The sequence below is a fragment of the Bos indicus genome, chromosome 27 (genome assembly GCF_029378745.1).
Source record: "Bos indicus isolate NIAB-ARS_2022 breed Sahiwal x Tharparkar chromosome 27, NIAB-ARS_B.indTharparkar_mat_pri_1.0, whole genome shotgun sequence".
Taxonomy (NCBI): Eukaryota; Metazoa; Chordata; class Mammalia; order Artiodactyla; family Bovidae; genus Bos; species Bos indicus.
Window position 1 is genome coordinate 42,132,014 of NC_091786.1, and position 21,611 is coordinate 42,153,624.

General features: G+C 48.8%; 1 protein-coding gene across 2 annotated transcripts in view; it reads right to left on the minus strand.

Moving 5' to 3' along the window:
- The window catches only part of UBE2E1 (ubiquitin conjugating enzyme E2 E1), a 61,220-nt gene extending 41,449 nt beyond the window's left edge, over positions 1–19,771 (minus strand). Inside the window, exons 1-3 of one of the 2 annotated variants that reach the window (XM_070781547.1) lie at positions 19,619–19,769; positions 18,534–18,718; positions 14,945–14,995 (exon numbers count right to left, since the gene is read on the minus strand). In XM_070781547.1, coding sequence (XP_070637648.1) covers positions 14,945–14,995; positions 18,534–18,685 — 203 coding nt within the window. In that variant the 5' untranslated portion in view covers positions 18,686–18,718; positions 19,619–19,769. Of the gene's footprint in view, positions 1–14,944; positions 14,996–18,533; positions 18,719–19,618 lie in introns of both variants that reach the window. The other variant, XM_070781548.1, reaches the window with a different exon arrangement.
- Between the last annotated feature and the right edge of the window lie 1,840 nt (positions 19,772–21,611).

A 21,611-nucleotide genomic window follows, 5' to 3' on the forward strand; every position in this document is an offset into this window, starting at 1 on the left:
GCATAATGTCTAGTCTTCTATTTGTTGTCTTTGGGCTTAAAAATGTCCTCTGGTGGCTGGCTCCTTGTCCTCACTCAGGGCCCTCTCTCCCAACTGGCATCAACCAATGCTCCCACTGGCCCTGTCACTCACTACGCCATTACTCTAATTTCTTAGTGCTGCTACCTGAAATTACTCTTTTGTACACTTGTCCTTCCAGTTTTATTGAAAAGTAATAGGCATACAGCACTGCATAAGTTTAAGGTGTACAGCATAATGTTTTGACGTATGAATACATCACGGAATGATGATCACAGTAAGTGAACATCCATCATCTCATACCGGACACAAAATTAAAGAAAGAGAAAACATTTTTTTTCTCGTGATGAGAACAATTTTATACGTTTTTAAAATTGTTCCTCCCTCCACATGCACGTAAGCTCCATGAGCGCTTTTCCACTGCTCTATCTCATGTACCTGGCACAACAGGAAATGCCCAGTAAATGTTAGACGAGCAACTGAGTGTGGTGTAGAGCAGCCTGACACAGCTGTGTTTTAAGTCAAAGGGCCGCCGGCTAGTACGCCACGGCAGACGCGGAGCAGAGACTTGCAGAGCGCTCCACGGGCCCCAGGGCAACAGGCAGGCAGGGTGACCCGCACACCCCAGCTAGTCACTCATAACCATGCCAGGCCTCAAGACACTTGCAAAACTAGTAGTGAGATTAAACTGGAACAAACAAAAATCTGTCTTTATCACAGACGATTCTTCTGATGCAAATCACGTGTATTCAGGATGTCATATGTTTTAAAAAGTCATTCAAGGAACATTTACTAACATTTACTAACCTACTGGGCCTGGTGAGCATCTGTTGGGGAACGAACCACACTTTCAAACTTCCGGCCAACAGCGATTCACAGAGTCTAGAGACTCACAGTTACATCTCTTCCTCAACAAGCCCAGTGTCACAAAGCCTTTCTGGTTCAAGTGCACGTGCTCAGAACAAACAGAAAACCTCCCCCAACTGGCCAACTTTTTTGTTCTGAAGGGACGGGGGCGGGGGGGGGAGTGCACAGCAAGGAATAAGGAAGCCAGAAATGCCAGAGCAAAGCGACAAAGATTTCAGCCCGAAAAGAAGTGGCAGACTAAGCCTGCATTGTGTCATTAAGACTCAAGATCTGACTTAGCCTTTAAACAACAAGACGGCATGTCTTTTCCGGCACCTCCAGGTCAGACGACAGGTGTTACCATCGCACTGCGTGGGCTGGTCCGACCAGAGGGGCTTACTACCAGGTTCTAAAGTTTAACCTTTGGAAAGCCACGGGAGTTGGACTATAGCCTCTAACTGTAGAAAGGTTTCAAGAGGAGCCCTGGAAAAAGACACACACAGTGCCTGTCACCTGTGAATGAAACGTCACTCATCTCACAGTAAACGGGACACAGAAACTCAGAGAAGGGAACGTCCAATCCTCCAAGCTACAGAACTTCCATCGTAACAACTGACTGGGGCTCCAAGAGCCTAATGACTGTTTAGGGTTTCTTTCGTAACCATGGATTTTAACTTGCAGGCCCTGTAAGACAGGAGTTCCTCCCAGTATGTCTAAATGCAAACAGTTATAGTACACGGCAGTAAAAGAAATTCTTATATCTACACAGCATCCCGCAGCCATGGCCAGGAAGAGCAAAAAGCAATTTCAAATTTTGGTTCTAACAAGAACTGTGTCCTTAATGTACGGTTTATTTTAAGACTGGCCCAAATTATTTGCCAGTCTGCTGTTCACTTACTCAGTTGTATCTGACTCTACGACCCAATGAATGCTTCCCTGGTGGCTCAGATGGTAAAGCGTCTGCCTGCAGTGCGGGAGGCCTCGGTTCGATCCCTGGGTCAGGAAGATCCCCTGGAGAAGGAAATGGCAACCCACTCCAGTATTCTTACCTGGAGAATCCCCTGGATGGAGGAGTCTGGTGGGCTACAGCCCACAGGGTCGCAAAGAGTCGGACATGACTGAGCGATTTCACTTTCATTTTCTTTCACTACGACCCCATGGACTGTAGGCCAGGCTCCTCTGTCCATGTGATTCTCCAGAGAAGAATACTGGAACGGGTTGTCATTTCCTTCTCCAGAGAAGCTTCCCTACCCAGGGATCAAACCCATTATCTCCTGCAATGGCAGGTGAACTCTTTACCACCTAGCCACCTGTGAAGCTCTTGGCAATGTTTACTATGTAATAAATAAATTTTGGATGTGAAAACATCTCAGTATTCTGAGCTACAGATCAGCAGCACTTTCTGGGGGCTTGCCAATCAGGCTGAAGAATAAACGTATGCATTCTGAGGACTTTCCTTGAAAGGGTTACTCAGGAAAAGGACCAAGGCCAAAGCAGAATCACACACTATCAGTAATACAAGGCACTGCTGCCTTTACTGCCAGTCTCTGCTCACACATTACTATCACCACTTAGGGCACATCTGCTCAACTGCTTACTTAGGTTAGAGGAAAAGTTCGCTCTCGTGTTCATATATATATATAAAATCCTCCTGGGTGCTTGTTATAAAACAAATGTTTTCTTTCAGAATCTTTGATGGACACCACTTTAACCATCTTCTTTTCTTTAGGATAAATGTGTTCTAGCAGAGTCAGCTAAGAAATAAAATTTTACAAAGCCAATTCCAGTAACTTTCCTAACACTGACATACATTTCCATAAAAGAGGAAGGGCTTTGATGGTGGCAGGAGAAATTTAAGTTATTTGGGGAGCAAAGTGCCACGTAACCAAACCCCTTGTGGTTCCACAGTTCCTGTCGGTCTTCCTCTGCCAGTACCTAATGCTTCTGTGACACCAACAAATACTCTCAACTAGCTGAATGTCTCCCAACCCAGAAAATTTCTTTATTCTGTCATCAACTCCCAGACCTTTGCTCTGACTCTTCCAGGTGGTCTAAGCCACTAACTTATCCAAACGACCCCATCTACTGTAGGCCAGGCTCTTCTGTCCCTGTGATTCTCCAGAGAAGAATACTGGAACGGGTTGTCATTTCCTTCTCTGGTTCGACCCAGGAATCGAACCGAGGCCTCCTGCCTTGCAGACAGACACTTTACCATCTAAGCCACCAGGGAAGCATGGAGTCGTAGAGTCAGATACAACTGAGTAACTGAACAGCAGACTGGAAAATAATTTGGGCCAGTCTTAAATGAGACACCTCCATCTCCCCACGTGAGCCAGCAGCGGGACTCAAGTCGGAAGCCCCCCACCATGCAAGTGAAGGTAGTCTGTGTCATCAGTGTTACCTTACAAATTTATCAAAATTATTTGAATAAGAGAGATCATAAATAATTTCTCCTCCAAGTACTCATTTACTATAATGACCTCTGACTGTTTTAAAAAGTGAAAAATAGCAATCATAATCCAAAATTCCATTTTTGAACAAAGTGGAATAATGTCAATGAAATACAGTGTATTTTGGAGCTAAAAGCGTAGTGCTTTGACTGACAACTTTTGTGAGGTGAGTAACCAGACACCAACTAGATCCCTTAGGACAGCTGTGCAACCCCCCACCCCTGCTCCCACCCGGAATGGGAAGCTGGCATCTGCTTCTCTGCGTGACTGCTGCGTGAACACGTGGCTCTGATGGGAGGAGCCAGGGGAGACCAACCTATCGCCCACGCGCAGCAGTAACCCCAGGCGCCTTACTGTCTGGGCATACGGTGTGCAACTTACAAGTACGTGTCTGGAGAATCAACCTCAGAAAAAGGGTCAGTTTCAATTATCAAGTTACACAGCCCCAAGAGTGCCTGGGATAATCTGAAACAAATTAATAAAATGGGGCTGGAAGATGATTGGAAAGGTGATGCTTGTAAGATCTTTAAGAGTTCCAGGTACATTCAATGTAAAACAACGTGACAGTCAACCTTAAAAGGCTGAAAAAAAATCAACTATGATGAATAACTCCCGGTGTGTTAAAAGTAAACACATAAACCCATTTATTCTAGGGCATTCACAAGTGTGAAAAGCACAAACCACTGCAAATCAAAGCAGGTAAAAAAGTTGAAGGATGTAAGCAGCAATTTACTGATTTTCCAATTTATCCACTGCCTAGTATTTTCAAACCAAGTCCAGCAGAAGGGATTTATCAAAATACAACATATGAACCTCTGCACTGTTTACATACGGCATCCACGCCACAGTTGTTAGCCGCAAAGATCACAAAGGCCTTGAATCTAGGAAAGCAGGAACTTTTCTAGTGAAGGAAGGGAAAAGGAACCCCCCCCAGTCCTTTTGAGAATTCATTGAAAATGACAGACCCCCTCCCAAGAGAAATAATATACACAATGTTAAGAACAATTACACTAGTGTAAAAATCTGGCAACACCGAATCACTTCCCTGGATAAACACAATGAAATCTGCTAGTTGGGAAAAGTAACACACATAAACACCTTTTCCTTCTCCACAGTCAGCCCCTCTACTGGCTCTGTCTCGTGGAGGTCACCGACAGCGAGAAGGTGTAAAACCCGACACACACCTGCCGGTCTCCACGCCTCCCACCTCAGCAGCACTGCTTCAGAGCTGATGGCCACTCCACTCAAAACTCTTCCCACTCACTGCTTCCTGACCCCCTGCTCTTCCTTTTTCTCCTTTCTCTCTGTGTCCTCCTCTGGCTTCTCTTTCAGCCTCCACCACCTCTGTCTAGAAGGCATCCCAGTCTTCAGCCTGACTCTCTTCTCGTGCCTTCCTCTCCAGATGAGCTGGAGGCCTCGGAGAACCTCTACAAGCTGGCTTCTCCCAAGTGCACACATCTCAACTCTCTGTGTCTCAAGTCCACGCTCCTCCTCAGGAAAAGGAAAGGAAGTCACTCAGTCGTGTCTGACTCTTTGTGACCCCTCTGTCCATGGGATTTTCCAGGCAGGGATACTGGAGTGGGTTGCCATTTCTTTCTCCAGGGAACCTTCCCGACCCAGGGATCGAATCCAGGTCTCCCGTGTTGCAGGCAGACGCTTTACTGTCTGAGCCACCAGGGAAGGTGACTGATGCGCCGAACTACCAAAAAAACAGCTTAGGCCTGGCCCAGGAGAGCTCTGCACCCCCTGTGATTACAGTATTAATGAACAGTATGCTGCCCAGGTAACAAAACCCAGTGGTAACTTCAGTTCAGTTCAGTTCAGTCGCTCAGTCGTGTCCGACTCTTTGCGACCCCATGAATCGCAGCACTCCAGGCCTCCCTGTCCATCACCAACTCCCACAGTTCACTCAGACTCACATCCATCAAGTCAGTGATGCCATCCAGCCATCTCATCCTCTGTCGTCCCCTTCTCCCCTGTCCCCAATCCCTCCCAGCATCAGAGCCTTTTCCAGTGACTCAACTCTTCGCATGAGGTGGCCAAAGTACTGGAGTTTCAGCTTTAGCATCATTCCTTCCAAAGAAATCCCAGGGCTGATCTCCTTCAGAATGGACTGGTTGGATCTCCTTGCAGTCCAAGGGACTCTCAAGAGTCTTCTCCAACACCACAGCTCAAAAGCATCAATTCTCTGGCGCTCAGTTATGCAAAGTCAACAGGACCTTCCTGACGGAAACATCACCTTGGCCTCCTGCAAGTTTATCATAAGCTACGTAGTGTGGCACAGGGCTTCCCCGGTGGTTTAGTGGTAAAGAGTCCACCCAGAACGCAGGAGACGTGGGTTCAATTCCCTGTCAGGAAGATCCCCTGGAGAAGGAAATGGCAGCCCACTCCAGCATGCTTGTCTAGAGAATCCCATGGACAGAGGAGCCTGGCAGGCTACAGTCCACAGAGTCACAAGCAGTGGGACATGACTCCGTGATTAAACGACAACAAAGCGTGGCCAGGACTCTACAACAGCCCACCATCACTGGCACGCTCCAGCAAGGAGCCCTGCTGAGTGCCTCCGCCTCTGGAGGAGGAGGTTTCCCAGGGGTGAGGAGCACACTCTGACAGCAGGTTCTGGGCCTGCTGTTTCACTCAGGGCACGACTGCATAGGAGAGGCGGAACAAGCACGGGCTCATTACGCAGCCCTACCTCACTCGCTGGTGGTGGGGAATCTGTCAGATGCCTCTAGCAGGTGCCAGCACCTCCACATACCCCACTCTGGAAAGGCTCTGGGCACAGGGAGCCGCTCAGGGAAGCCCAATTTACTCAGCACCCCTAAACCCATGCTCACTTCTTGGCAAACTAATCTTCTGAAGTCAAAACCCGTGAACATTGGTACTGGTATTTTCTGCATACATCTTCCCAAACTAGCTGTAGCACCGTCTTTCATACCACAAAGAGTTCCTCTGTGATGCCGGGAAGGTGAAAATTGCCGAGAGAGACTGGATGCCATCTTGGAAAGACAGCCAGCAATGGACAGCTGTAAACTGCGATGGCCGTTTCTCCAGCTCTTTCCAGTAATTTCTGAAGAGGGTAATGAGGGCATCCCATTAAACTATCAGACTCAAATTGGGTTACTGTGTTTGTATTTTAATTTAACAAACATGTATTGTAGTTTATCTACTCTCTCTTGGACAATGTAGGGATGCAAAGACGTAATCCCTGCTCTCAAGGAACTTCAAGTCTCCCAGGAAAGAACGAACGGAAGGACACGGGGGCGGGTGCTGCTTTTCCAGCAGCTGGAGTGGAGTGTTCCTCGAGGGCCACAGAGGCTTCAGTCCTCTAGACACGGTCACTCCACCATCAGGTTGGGGGCAGCAGCCTTCCAAAACACACGCTTTTCCACTCACCATCTCCCAGGTGGCGCTAGTGGCAAAGAATCCACCTGCCCATGCAGGAGACAGGAGACAGGGGTTTGACCCCTGGGCCCAGAAGAGCCCCTGGAGAGGGGCACGGCCACCCACCCCAGTGTCGGTGCCTGGAGAAGCCCGTGGACAGGAGGGCCTGGCGGGCTGCGGTCCATAGGGTTCAAAGAGTTGGGCGCGACCAGCGCTCACTTTCCCATTTCAGTTCTGACCCTATTGTCTTCCCTACAAACTGTGTTCAAAGAACCCTGCCGCTCCCTCTCCTGCCTTCTCACTCTTTTCCTCTGCGTCTACAGAGTGCGCTTTATACTTCACGACCACAGGAAAAACGTCCCTGCCCTCCCCTACAGCTCAGAGCTCCCCCTACTTGGCATCTGTGTTGGCCAGGGCCTCGCTGCTCCCCCATCCCTCAGAGTGCAAATCTCAACTCTCCTCCTCCCGGGGCGATCGGGTGGATGTCATTACCCACCTTCGCATCTACCGGAGTCGCCCACGGCCAGCCCCAGCCTCGGCACCCCGCCAGCCCACACACACAATGCACAGAAACCCACACACAGGCATCCCAACTCACTTCCAAATGGTTCTGCAAAATAAATATATGGAGATGTTGCTGCTGCTGCTAAGTCGCTTCAGTCGTGTCCGACTCTGTGTGACCCCATAGAGAGCAGCCCACCAGGCTCCCCTGTCCCTGGGATTCTCCAGGCAAGAACACTGGAGTGGGTTGCCATTTCCTTCTCCAATGCATGAAAGTGAAAAGTGAAAGTGAAGTTGCTCAGTCGTGTCTGACCCTCAGCGACCCCATGGACTGCAGCCTACCAGGCTCCTCCATCCATGGGATTTTCCAGGCAAGAGTACTGGAGTGGGGTGCCACTGCCTTCTCCGTATTTAGAGATGAGATGGAGGCAAAGCACAGGTACAGTTTTAACAGTTGATGTATGGGGGTGAAGGCTGGTGCTCCCTGTAATATTCTTTCAACTCTTCTGTAGTTTGAAAGTTTCCAGATTTAAAAAGTTGGGGGAAAAGAATATGTAGGATCAGAATAAAAACAAGAATCGTGGTTGCTGTCCTTTGGGCAGTTTGTAAGTCTAACTTGTCTAATCTCAATAGGTGAGATAGATTTGAGAGCTCGATGACTGATAATAATAAGCCTAAGCGTACCATCAACATGCAAGTCCTGACTGACGGCCTACCAAGGAGCAGCAGGGCGCTCAGCGCTGTGTGTACAGGGTCCACAAAGCATTCGCCCCGGGAGCGGGAGCCAGTCTCCCAGCCTCCCCAGCCTGTGCTCACGGCACCACCGTCTTCCCCGGACCCCTGAGCCCTCTCAAGCAGCCCACACCTCAATCAGTGGCCAAGGTCTCTGCCTCCAGTACTCTGCACCGCTCTCCCCTCTCCACTCTGAGGCCACCACCTGCCCCCATCCCAGGCCCACCTGCCCTCTCACCTGGACTCTGCGGCAGGAGTTCCATGCAGCCCTTGCTTCTCTGTCTGGATGCTCAGCTCTAACTGGATCACACTTCCGGTTTGAAGGGTTTCTGGAGACCCTCCAGCACCAGGAAGTCACACCCGAAGCCTGCCGGTGACCCCGAGGAGCACGTGTTTCATTGCTGCTTCTCCCACCCCTTCTCACTGCCTCGTTTGCTGTTGTCTAGTTGTCAAGTTGTGTTCAACTCTTTGCAACGCTATGGACCGTAGCCCACCAGGCTCCTCTGTCCCTGGGTGCTCCCAGGCAAGAATACTGGAGTGGGTTGCCATTTCCTCCTCCAGGGGATCATCCCCAAACAGGATGGAACCCACGGCTCCTGCTTGTCGGGAAGGTTCTTCTCCACTGAGCCACCCGGGAAGCCCCTGGCCACACACTGGCTCCCTGGCGCCCAGCAGTGCCCTGGCTGCTTTCCTGTGACCCCGTGGCCTGCACAGGCACCCCCTGTCCCGCAGCAGGCTCCCTCACTCTCTCCACTCACTTCTGTTCTCCTGTGCGGCCCCAGATACGAACCCTCATGCCAGGTAATATCGCACTCCTCTGAACCTTTAAAAAAACGTCACATGCACTTACTACTTTGCAAGTACTACTGACACTTCCGAGTACAACCCAAGATCTATATGTGCATTTCTTACCAAGATTCCGAAACAATGAAGTCCCTGAAGGCAACGACTTTTACCTGTGACAGGCACTAAAGGTTTATGACAGGAAGCTAACATTCCTTTACACAAATCCAAAACCTGCAGTGTTGCCCCCTCAACCACAAGCAATTTTCCCTTCAGATGCCAACAACATTTTAACAGCAATATAGTCTTTTTCTTTTTCCCTCTTTTAGTGTGGTAAAGTATATAATACGAAATTTGCCATTTTAAACCACTTGAAAGTGTAAGCTTCAGTACCATTAATTACAAGACAACATTGGGCAACTATCACCGCTATCTGGTGGCAAAATTTTCATCGCCCCGAACGGAAACTGCCCCTCAAGAGATAACTTCCCATTCCCCCTCCTCCTGCCCCTGGGAACCCTCCAATCTGCCTGTTCTAATTAGCTCACCATGTAAACGGAATCATGTAATAATGTCTGTCCTGCTGTCTAGCTTATTTTCCAGCTCATTCATGGTGTAGAGCGTGAATCAGAACTTCACTCCACGGGGCTTCCTTGGCAGTCCAGTGGCTGACTCTCGCTTCCACTGCGGGGGGTGAGGGTTCAATCACCCCTCACCCCCCCGGGGGAACTAAGATCCCACGTGCTGTGTGTGCAGTGCAGCGGTGGGTGGGGACAGCTTTTCGGGGCTGAAAAATATTCCATTATACGGATAGGCCACATTTTGTGCATCCACTCATCTGCTGATGGACACCTGGTTATTTGCACTTTTTGACTACTGTGAGCAGCTATGAACACTGACTCAATGCAGAGTCCCTGCTTTCAATCCTTTTGGGACAACACTTAGGAGTAGAATTGCTGGGTCACACAGGAATTCTTTTCCGCTTTATGGGAAACAACAGCAGTATAGTTTTACAATTTACAAATGTGGTCCTTTTGGGAAGCACAACACCCACAAGAGTTCCTACTCATCTGGGAAACAATTCACTTTTAGACAGGTAACAGATAAATTAAAGATATATACAAGGAAGGCTATTTTTCAGCAGGTGAGACAGGGCTTTGTGCAGGAAGACTTCTGTTGAACCTGTTTCTTAAACCCAAGCAAGCATACAAAACATGCTTGGATGAAATGATCAGCCTTTACTATTCAAAGAGGATCATCTCTTTTCAGTCCAAGGTTAGCAGCCTGGGATTTCTAAACTGACATCTCACTATTATTACCACTAATGCCAGGAGATTTTATAAAACCACAGAATACAAAATGTAAAGTCGCAGACACAATCAGTGCTGACCCAGAGCACCTCTCTAAGGGCAAGGTCAGAAGAGACCACCAGGAGTATCTTTCACTCTTTACTCCACAACTTCTGCATCTCAGCCTCTCAAAAACATACATTCTTATAATCATGTAACAGCCTAAAAGTGTACTTAAAATACAAGCAATAAAATACAAGCAATGTTAGGAAAAATGATGAGCTGTTAAAGGCAGCTAAATGGGCAGCTCTAACAGTATCACCATCTAACACGTCAGGAAACTCTTACTCTCCTGTGAGCTTCACAACACTGCAAGGCAGGCCGGCCAGGTGCTCAGCCCTTTCAGTCAATGAGGAAAAGAAGGTTGAGAAAACTGCTTTACATTTTTTTTAATGCTCCTGACATTAGCCTTTGTATCATACTAAAAAAAGGGTAAGTGTAGCTGTAAAACTTTAAAACCACTGTATCTGGTTTCATTCTAGGTCTCCCCCCAAAATAAAAAGCACTGACTTAGTTGGGTTCATATATTTAGAAAACACAAAAATAATGCTCAAAATGTAATAAAGTCATCTCATATAAAAGGAAATTTTTATTATTCTCACCCATGCCTGAAATGTTTAATGACTTCTCTAAGACACTTTGTCCTAAATAGCACCCTGCCTCAAATCTTAATTTTTAGGTTTTGAGGCACTAAATGAGTATTTACTCAAAATTCTGATATATCTAATAAGAGAAATCTGAAGTTTAAAGGACTTGTGCAAAATGTGTCATTTATTATGTGCAGACATACAGGCTACAGACATTTATGGCTACAGGTTAGTTATATAGCTCTAACTAGTCAGTTTAGCAAAGCTTGAGCCTCAGGCTGTAAATAACAGCTACAAAACTGACTCCAGGGGCCCAGAGTTCACCAGCTATCTAAAAGGCATAGTTTTACAATCCAATGCTTTAGGAAATCATTACAGTAGTTAAGACAGCACTCTTCTCCTAAACGAGAGAGCGCCAAAATGCAGGGGAAAAAGCCTAACCGAAAGCACAGTACATGAACTGGGAGACTAGTTATGATCATATTTATATGCACAAATGTAATAGTTCAGAGATACCAAGGAATTTTATTTAACTGGCAATACACAGTAATTTTAAAAATACAGTTTAAAACACTTTTGAGGTCACTGAATGTATGAAAGAAGAGAATGAGAAAGCTGGCTTAAAACTCAACATTCAAAAAACTAAGACCATGGCATCCCATCCCATCCCTTCATGGCAAATAGATGGCGAAAAAGTGGCAACAGTGACATTTTATTTTCAGGGCTCCAAAATCACTGCAGACGGTTACTGAGGCCGTGAAATTAGAAAACGCTTGCTCCTTGGAAGAAAAACTGTAACACATCTAGACAGCATTTTAAAAAACAGACAGAGGTACATCTAGTAAAAGCCATCTACAGTTCTCCCAGCAGTCATACACAGATGTGAGAGCTAAACCACAAAGAAGGCTGAGCACCAAAGAATTGATGCCTTCGAACTGTGGTGCAAGAGAAGACTCTTGAGAGTCCCTTGGACAGCAAGGAGATCAAACCAGTCAATCCTAAAGGAAACCAACCCTGAACATTCACTGGAAAGACTGATGCTGAAGTGCCAATACTTTGGCCACCAAATGTGAAAAGCCGACTCACTGGAAAAGACCCTGATGACTGGAAAGACTGAGGGCAGGAGGAGAAGGAGGTGACAGAGGATGAGATAGTTGGATGGCATCACTGATTCAATGAACATGAATTTGAACAAAATCAGGGAGACAGTGAAGGACAGAGAAGCTGGGGTGCTGCAGTCCATGGGGTCACACAGTAGCACACAACTGAACAACAACTGAATATATTCCTCATTTTGTTCTTCAAAATAACATCTACTCAATATGAAACGCTGAGAATTTAACTTGATGTGCTCAAACATAACTGTTAGAAACTGCATTTCACACAGGTTTGGAAGCTCAGTAAGTTCACATATATTTGTCAAGTGCTAAAAATACTCAACACATCCAGTGCACCTTCAGGAGAAGCAATTCTCCCATTGATCTGCAATAATCAATGGTTTACTGAGAGGTTACTATGCGCCAACTACTATACTTTAATAAAGTAATGTAGCTAAATTTAAAGCCACACACTCAATAGTGACTGAAGAAAGGCAGTTCTACAAAAGCTTAATATACATCAATTGAAAGCTAATTATTTAACTCACTCAAAATATAGTTTACAATTGTCGAAATTAAAAAATTTTAAGAACCAAGCTATCAAGTTTTCATGCTGAGTAACACTAAGAAAATTATAAAGAAATAAACATGCATACATTCAATGTATCATTTAATTCACACATTTTAATTGGAAGCTAGCTTCCCTGGTGGCTCAGAAGGTAAAGACTCTGCCTGCAATGTGGGAGACCTGGTTTAGATCCCTGGGTGGGGAAGATCCCCTGGAGAAGGGAAAGGTTACCCACTCCAGTATTCTTGCCTGGAGAATCTCATGCACAGAGGAGCCTGGTGAGCTACAGTCCATGGGATCACAAAGAGCTGAACACGAACTTCAAAAAGTAGCTTCAAATTACCCATTTCCATCTCAAATAACAATATACATTAAAATAGTAAATGATTCAATCCTATAAGGTACCAACACAAAACCTAAAACCAAACTCGTTTACGTTAGCTGACTATTGGGGTACTGTATAACACTCTATCAGTAACACTAGTAAACCAACCAAAAGTAGAAATCACAGTTCACAGCACTTAAACAGCCCTACTGAAAAATGTCTTCAGAAAAATAAGGCAGTCTTTACTTTTGAAATCAACATAATACACATTTCCCTCCCAAAATAAAAATGTCTTGTGTTTTCTCTGAAACTGAAGAAAAATTTTTTCAAAATGTTTATGTTAAAGCTTGTGTCCCCAGCGTCCACAACCCAACAACCCATCCAGTTTTAGGTGATTGATGGTCAGAGGTTTCACCTTTAAGGGTCTTTAGGAGGGTTTTCCAAGGATAAGAAGTTCTACATGTTGAGCAACACAAATCTCTCACACGGGAGCTCAGCTAAAATGCTAGGAAACTAAAGTGTACTGACAACTGGTTTCTTAAAGAAAATGATTAATCCCATGAAAACCTTCAAACTGTTTACAATTTTAAACTGTAAATTTAAGAAAGAAGTTTATGCCTTGATAAACATTATTAGTTTTGAAACTATGCTTTAAAAGCTTGGTTTTAAAACCTAGATCAGCTAAAGCTGTCTGAATCCACAAGACATGCATGGAAAAGACGTGATATCAAATATGTGGGTGATAAGGACAGGCAGCAGACATACCTTGGGGAATGCCCATGGGTTCAATACAACCAACCAAGGGAGCCACAGGCCTCCAGCCGAAGTAAGCTGCCACCAAGATGAAAAAGGAAAATATCCCAGGCCTAAGCCTGGCCCATTTCTCAACTGTTCAGAAAGACAGTCTGAAAAGATTCTTGAAAGCCAAGAGAGAAATCCTCCAGAACGATTAACTGGCTACAAACTATAGTTTAAGGGCATTTCAAACTCAGAAAACAGGACAAGATTTTACCAAGCAACACCCCACACTTGACCGAACGTAAGAACATGTTACAAAAACGGCAGTGTTAAAGCTTTCCCCACTTAATCCATTAACCACAGCTTAGAAAGTTCAGTGTTCATAAGCAAAATATTCCCTTTCGTTTTTCAACCTGAATATTTCCACAGGCGCATTTTAAATTCTGTTTATCACCCCTGTTACTCGCTAGTAACAACTTCTTCCTATGCTATATAAGTTTAGTACACTTCTAAAACACCTCACCCTATTCCAATTATCAATCCTGAGAACTAAGATTTAGCTTAACTGTTACAGTTAATTTTCAGACTGTGGGAGTAAGACAACGGAATAATTAACCTCTCTCAAACGGCGCTACTGTAGTACCTAAGTCCTTCAGCGGAGAAGGTGACAGCACCCCACTCCAGTTCTCTTGCCTGGGAAACCCCATGGACGAGGAGCCGGGTGGGCTGCAGTCCATGGGGTCGTGAAGAGTCGGACACGACTGAGCGGCTTCACTCTCACTTTTCACTTTCATGCATTGGAGAAGGAAATGGCAGCCCACTCCAGTGTTCTGGCCTGGAGAATCCCAGGGACGGGGGAGCCTGGTGGGCTGCTGTCTATGGGGTCACACAGAGTCGGACACGACTGAAGCGACTTAGCAGCAGCAGCAGCAAGTCCTTCGTCACTTCACGTTGATTTAGTAAAATCATCCAGTCTTCCGCCTTGACCCAACAAAAGCCAAGTGGCCATTTTAAATAAAATCAAGTTATCACCAAATCCTTCAAAAGCGTGTATCAAGTTGTTTTGAAACTGAAACACGCATGATATACACACAGTTCAAGTAAAGCAATTTTGAGGAAAAACATCTCTACGGAAGAGTTAATATCTATAAAATAAAGTAAAAACGTCTTTATCAAAGCCACAAACTACATCCTGAATCGGTCAGCCCAAAGTCCAACACAAAAATGCACACAACGTAACTTGTGAAGATGCAGTGTTACCGCTGCATTAACTTGAAGAACAAAGACGGCAGTTTTCTGAACTGAAATGTCCCTAAGCGTCTGGGTCCCACGCACCCTCGGGAGCCCTGAGGGGGTGTCCCAGAAGCACGCGGACAGGCGTCCCCTCAGAGGGCCCGCCGCACGGCGGCCGCAGACTCGGCGGAGCCTCCGCCCAGGCGGGATTCCAGCGTGAGCTCGGGGTCAGCGCCCCACAATCACCGGCCAATGAACAAAAGCAAAACTTCGAAACAAGGAGAAGAGGCGACTTCTACAGTTCAGAAGGGGGACCAGGGGACAGGCGCTCACCTGCAGTTGGGCGGAGGGTCTAGAGTGATGTCCGCCAGCTCCTTCTGAATCCTGGATCGGGAGGCGAGGGGAGAGAAAGACAGCGCGTCAGGGTGGCCGCGCGCAGGGCTGACAACCCCCGCCCGGGTTCGAGGCCCGCCTCGCGCACCGCCCCTCGGTTCCGCTCGGCGCCGTCGCCGCCGCGACCCTTCCGGAGCGCCTCGCCCGCGGCCGGTTTCCCGACCTGCAGCGGACCGCGCGGGGCGCAGCCCGCCCGCCAGCCGCCCCGCGTCTCCCCCGCCCCGCACGGCGCCCCCCTCAGGCCGCCCGCGTCCCCAGGACGCAGCCAACATGGCCGCTCCCCGCGCGGCCCCGCGGGCGCTGACCGCCCTGCCGCCTGACCGTCGGGCGGGGGCGGGGGCGGCGCAGGCCGCGCGGCGCCCCCGGGAGGGCCCCGCCCGCGGCGCACGAAGCCGCGACCCACGAAGCCGCGGCCCGGCCGGGGACCCCGGCGGCCCGCCCCCGCCCCCTGCCCGGACACCCCGCCCGCGGCCCGCAAGGTGCACCGGCCGCCGGGCCCCGCTGGCCCGCACACCCCGGCGGCCCCCGCACTTCCCGGCAGCCCCGGCCCGCACCCCGCACGGGCTCTGAACCCGGGAGCCCCCCCCACACACACCCGCGAGCTCTCGTCCCCGCAGCGCCCCGCCACTGCACGGAGCCCATCCCCCGCCCCGGGCCGACGCCGCCCGGCCTTCACGCCGGCCCGGCCTTTGTCTTGGGCCTACCTAGGTGCCCAGAGCATCAGTTCAGACCAAAGTTTGCGGCCATGAAGCCTCCGCCACCTTCCAGACCCAGCCTGGTGTCTTTATCACCTTTCCTGACCCTATCGAATCAAGCCCTAAAGGGCTGTGCTACAATTTAAAAACCCCACATAGGCAGTACAGGAGTACAAAACATACACAGAGTCTAAAAGCAATCAATCCCAATGGATGCTCTTCTCTTCCCAAAGGTTTTCTGAGGGTAGGATGACAGGACTAGCTAGCTACGATTGCAAAAGGTTTTATGAAAGCAGTTTTTTTTCATTTATAAGTCAAGAGAAATTTACTTCGGATTGGGGTGGTGATTAGGGAAGTTCCTTAAACTTTCCAATTGGAGGACATTTCTTGTCGTGAAAGGGCTTTGCTATCTCTGGTATCTACTTATCTGCGTCCTGCTCTTTTGTCAATTCTTTTGCGATCATCCTATCAGCTCTGGGGCCTTGGCATCCCCGGTGTCTGACTCATTATTGTATGTCAGGCAGTTTGGATCGTGGGCTTCCCGATTCTTTACCTGCATCTACCAGAATGGCTGTGTATGTATGTACAGGGGCAAAATCACCTCCCTCTAAGCACAACTGGCATAAATCCTCCTTGTCAATCCAATCTCTCTGATAAAACATTCACTGAAAAGGGAGCTGTTTCTTTAACACCTAAAAAAGATAATACCAGACAGCTTTATGGACTTCACTTCTACAGCAAACATTCACACTACTTCCAGAATACTGGGAAAAGATTTGTAAGAGTAATCCACACATGTTCCACAGAGTATTTCTTATCCAGTCCACCTGCAGTGGGGGCTTTCCCTTCAGCTGTAGACTAAAAACCAACAAGTGGTTTCCTTCTAATGGGCAGTTAAGTAACCTCCTGTCGGCCAACTCAGGCTTGTCTTTCTTCCCATCTCCTAGTATATGTGCCCGCCCCAATTCTATTCCCACCTTCCAGATCAATTTCCCCGAGCAGCATCTACAGGGTCCCAGCAACCTCCCTTTTCCCCTTGTTCTTTCGTGGATACGAGGCCCCCTGTTTTTTCACCTTTACTATTAACCACAGCTCTGCTTTATGGTAACAGCCACTCCTTCAGCAAGATTCCCAGGGAGCTAAAGCTGATGTTAACCTGATAAAACTACTGTTGGAAGCTTCCCGCCTTTCATTTATTTTACACCTACCATCTCTTTCCCAGGCATTTCCAAATGAGTTTTTAACTTCCTTAGCATAAATAGACAAATTGTGTCTAATGAAGAAAAAGAAACCGTCTCTAATTTGCCTACATAAAGCAGACAATTTTATATTTGACACCTGTGCCTTTATCCCCAAATATATTCCTGTACACTAGGGTAATCCAGCAAAATATAAAAATGCTAGTGAACTAACACAAATATTCTGCCTTAGGTCGGGCCAAAAGCTGCCCCCAGCTTGGATCAGAGAGCCCAGAGAAAGGGAGGGGGAATAAAGAGACGGCTCCGTCCAAAGTGGGCAGGGGAGACGCCAGGCTCGGGGAGAACCAGCACAGGGCTGACCGCAGAGGGCCGCTCAGGACTCCTGGGAAGCTGAGATGCGATCAAACGACCTCTCTGAAATGAGAATCTTGCCAAGGCACCTTGCCACTTAACTCTACACGTCTACACTGTTTACAGCAGCCAGAGCCTTTTCTTGGTCTCCTGTGCTTTGGTCACCAAAGCATTTCATCAACTTTCCAAATTTCAAGTCAGGGAAAATGACAGAACAAACTTTCTAACTCAAAGTTCTGGCTCACTACTCAGTGGAGAAACCTAAAGCCTCCTTTTCTTTTTTTTACGTTCTTTTAAGACAGACATCTTTATCTAAGCTACCATTTCGATTCCTTACTATCTTCCTGGTTTGCCACTTTAAAGTTTAATGACTGTACACCGGACAGCAGGATTTATGAAAAGGAAAGGGGGCTCCAAGGAATCTGCTGTAGACTAAGGCTTGTGAGGATCAGAGGATACTACTGAAGGATGATGGAGGTTAAAAGTAACTTCTATCAGAGACATAAGAGGGAGAGAAAAAAGAAAAAGAGCTACTGCGTGAATTCAGCTTGTGTTGACAAAAGTGTTTTTGTTTTGTTTATAGCATAAAAGAAAATAGCATGAAAAAAAAATTTGAGCGTCCCTGAAATTTAAGTGGAGGTTCTCAAAAAGAACAAAGAATCCCCAAAACAGCCTGGAATAACTAATTTACATCATTTATTGATTTATTAATTTGCCTCAACTCTCTAAATCAGAAAAACCTCTTTAAATCCCATTTGAAAACATCCATTTCCATCTATTAAATTTTTTACTCTGCTAATGTGAGTTAGTTATTCCTTATGCAATTTGTGGAGAAAGCACTATTCAAAGAAAGATCCTATGTGCAACAGGTGAGAAGGAAGTAAGACGGTGATAGAAATCGCAGTGATAGAGCTGTCCGGGCAGGTATTAGTAATTAAGTGGGATGACAGTCTTGGGGAGGGTCACAGATTAGTGATTAACAGGACAAATAATTTGAAATCAGATTTGGAGGTCACTAGCAACACTCATGCGGATTCTTACAAACTGCAGCAAGATACGGGGAAGGCAAGCCACAACAGCTGCATGGAGACAATGATCAGAAGAAAAAACAGAAGCAGCAACAGAGAAATAATTCGGGCTTTCAAGGTCCTTTTTTCCCTTTTTATGAACACATAAGCCCTGAGGAGCGAGTAAGCTACCCTCACTGGAGGCGGACCCAATGCAGCCGGAGGCCGTGCGGGCAATAGGAAGCCTGCTTTGGGGGGCGGGGGTGGGGTTCGGTACCTCTTGGCGCTGGTGGAGAGTAGTTTGGAGTTTTTGCTCATGCTGACTTTGCTCTCCTTCTTCTTGGGGGTGTTTGCTTCTTTCTCAGTTTGCTGGTTGGAGGACGAAGACGAGGAGGAGCTGGTGCTGGCCCTCGAATCGTCATCCGACATAGCGAACCCCCCGCCCCACCCCGCAAACAGCCCCTGCAGGGGGAGGGAGACAAAATAGAAAGGCCGGTGTAGACGCGGAACTCGGGCGCTGTCAGGAGGGCTCGGGCCCCGGCCGCCCCCCGCCCTCCACGCGCTTTCTCGAGTCTCCAGGCCCATCACGGCCTCCGCGAGTCGGACGCGGGCTGTTTGTCTGTATTCCCGGCCCCGAGTGGGGGCCGCGGCGGGGACCGGCCGGGAGCGCGGCGCGCCGCCCCTCCGCCGCCCCCGAGGCTCCCCTCCGGGCGGGGGCCGGGCCCGCCGGCCTCGAGCGGTGTGCAGCGGCCCCCGGGGGTCGCGGGGGCCGGGAGCGGAGTTCGGCGAGGTGGCGGGGCGGGGAGGCCGGGGAGGGGCGAGGGAGGAAGCCGAAAGGGGGGACGGGGGCGGGGAGCGGGCGCCGGTGGGTGGGGGTGGCGGGCGGCGGGCGGGGGCGCCGAGGCCGGGCCCCCCACCCAGCCCCGGGCCGGCCCCCGGGGGCGCGGCCGGGCGGGGATCCCAGCACTCGCGCGGGCGCCGCCGGGGTAGGGGTGCGGGGCCTCCCCGGCGGAGGGGTAACAATGAGCGCGGCCGCCCCGGGGGGCTAGTAGCCCCGCGGGCCCCCGCCCCGGGGGCACGGGGCGCCCCTCCCCTCCCCCTCCGCGGGCCTTGGCGGCCACGGGGGGCTCCCGGGGCCGCGCTGACAGTTCGAGCCCCGGCGGCCCCCCCGACCCCCGCCGCGGGCGGCCCCCGCGCCCCACGCGGCCCGGGGTCCCCGCCCATCCCCCCGCGGGCGGGCCCGGCCCCCCGCCGCCCCCCAGTCCCGGCCCCGCGCCCAGCGGCCGCCCGGGCGGCGAGGGGCGGCCCCGAGGCCCGGCGGCGCAGCCGGGGGCCGGCGGGCGGCGGGGGGGATCCCCGTACCTCTCTTTGTGTCTGGCTGCTCCGTGCCGCCGCGGCGGCTGCTGCTGCGGCTGCGGCTGGGCCTGGCCACTCGTGTCTCTCTCTCGCCGGGAGAGAAGCGGAAGTGCAGCAGCAGCAACTATTAAACAGGCAATGGCTTCCCCCGCCACACACGCTCGCCCGCGCCCCGCCCCGCCCCGCGCAGGCCCCGCCCCGCGCAGGCCCCGCCCCCGCCCGCGCAGGCCCCGCCCCGCGCCCCTCCCCCACACCGCGCACCTCAGCACCTCGGGCGCCGGGCCGGGGGCCGAGGTCTCGCGTGGCCTGGGGACCCCGCCCCCGCCCGCGCTGGGAGAGGGTGGGGGTGCAGAGAACTGCCGGGAGTTGGGAGGTGACCTGAGGAAGTCCTCTCCCAAGGGGCTTTTGCCAAGGGGACTCGAGGGTGGCCGACTGGTTTAAAAAAAGTGATCCGGTAGCCAGGACTTTGGACGAGAGAATGCCCCCGGGAACTGCTCCTAAAAAGTGATCAGCCTAAGGGGAAATGAGGAACCCCACGACAGGCTTTTCTGTGGGCTGACCTGGCTTCTCCCTCTGACGGTTTACCTGCTAGGAGCAGAGGTCGGTGCAGGCTCCCCTGTGAGAAACGGGACTTTTCTGCCCAGACACGTGCTATTTTACAATGTTAAATATTTCCAGTCATTTTTATAGACAGAGGTGGTGTTTTCTAAAAGTGATACAAAGGATTTCGTTACAGGTAAAACCAACCAACGTGCGACAGTCTCATGAATATGAGAAATCACTGGGAATAAACTCTGTACTACATTAGACTGGATTTAGAATTTTTGGTGTCAGAATTTAGATTAAAAGTTTGGGGGACCGCTGTACGTTCTTCAGCTACAATACAAACGCCATTCAAATAATCATACTATTTTTATAAAAGTCGCTCTAATTCTGAATTGTTCATTTAGTATTCTTACCAAGATTAATTTTTTTAACCATCAAATTACAGTTCTGTTTCTCATTTATTCCTCATTTCAATTGAAGGAAATTGAAGAAATACGTATGAGGTTACACGTACTAGGTGTAGTACATTAAGCGACTGTCCAGACAGATTTCCATGGGCCACTCTAAATTATCTCATTCAAATTGCCATCCTTTTCCATGGCAACAGTGTGGCTTCAGTTACCACAGTACAACACAGTTTATAAAGCCCATGGCATATCCACTAACCAGGAAAACAAGCATGCTTACCACCCACCTAAACCCCTCCTAGCCCTCAACATGAAACTCCAACTTTACTAAGACTCATAAAGTAATTGTGAGGTACCAGGAAACATGTACCTACCAAGAATTGTCATGGTATCAAGGGGTCTAAAAGCTGAGAAAGAAAATATATATAGGGCATCATTTCAGCCTCCTATCTCCAGACAGAGCAATCCCTTAGTCACTCAGATGCTTAGAAATTTTGAAAAGATCCCACATGTCTGTCTGATTTCAGGAGTCCTGGTAGAGCATATAAGAATAACATTCTCTGTTGTATGTTATACGAAAACAATCCAAAAGAATCTGCTTAAAACCAGGCCGTATACATGTACTTTGGATGTAAAAGATATAAATTTAAGGGAAAACAGTAAACAAACATGAACTCAGTAGGGATGAAAAAAATAATATGAAGACAGTTATTAAAATTGAGACTTCCTCTTAACTAAAATGTGGGTTCCTGATTATTTAAAATACATGTTCACACTGTCAGTGTCATCGACTCGATGGACATGTGTTTGAGCAATTCCGAGAGTTTTGGTAATGGACGTGGAAGCCTGGCCTTCTGTAGTCCACGGGGTCGCAGTCAGACACGACTGAGCGGCTGAACTGAACTGTGTGAATACAACCAGTGAAGAATGCAGGAAAATAAAAGGTTTGATTTGCTCATATGACTAGGATGGTAGCTGAATTTTTTCTTTAATTTTGGTTTGCGTAAATCGTATGTTTGGAGACTAACTATAATAATATTTTTTTA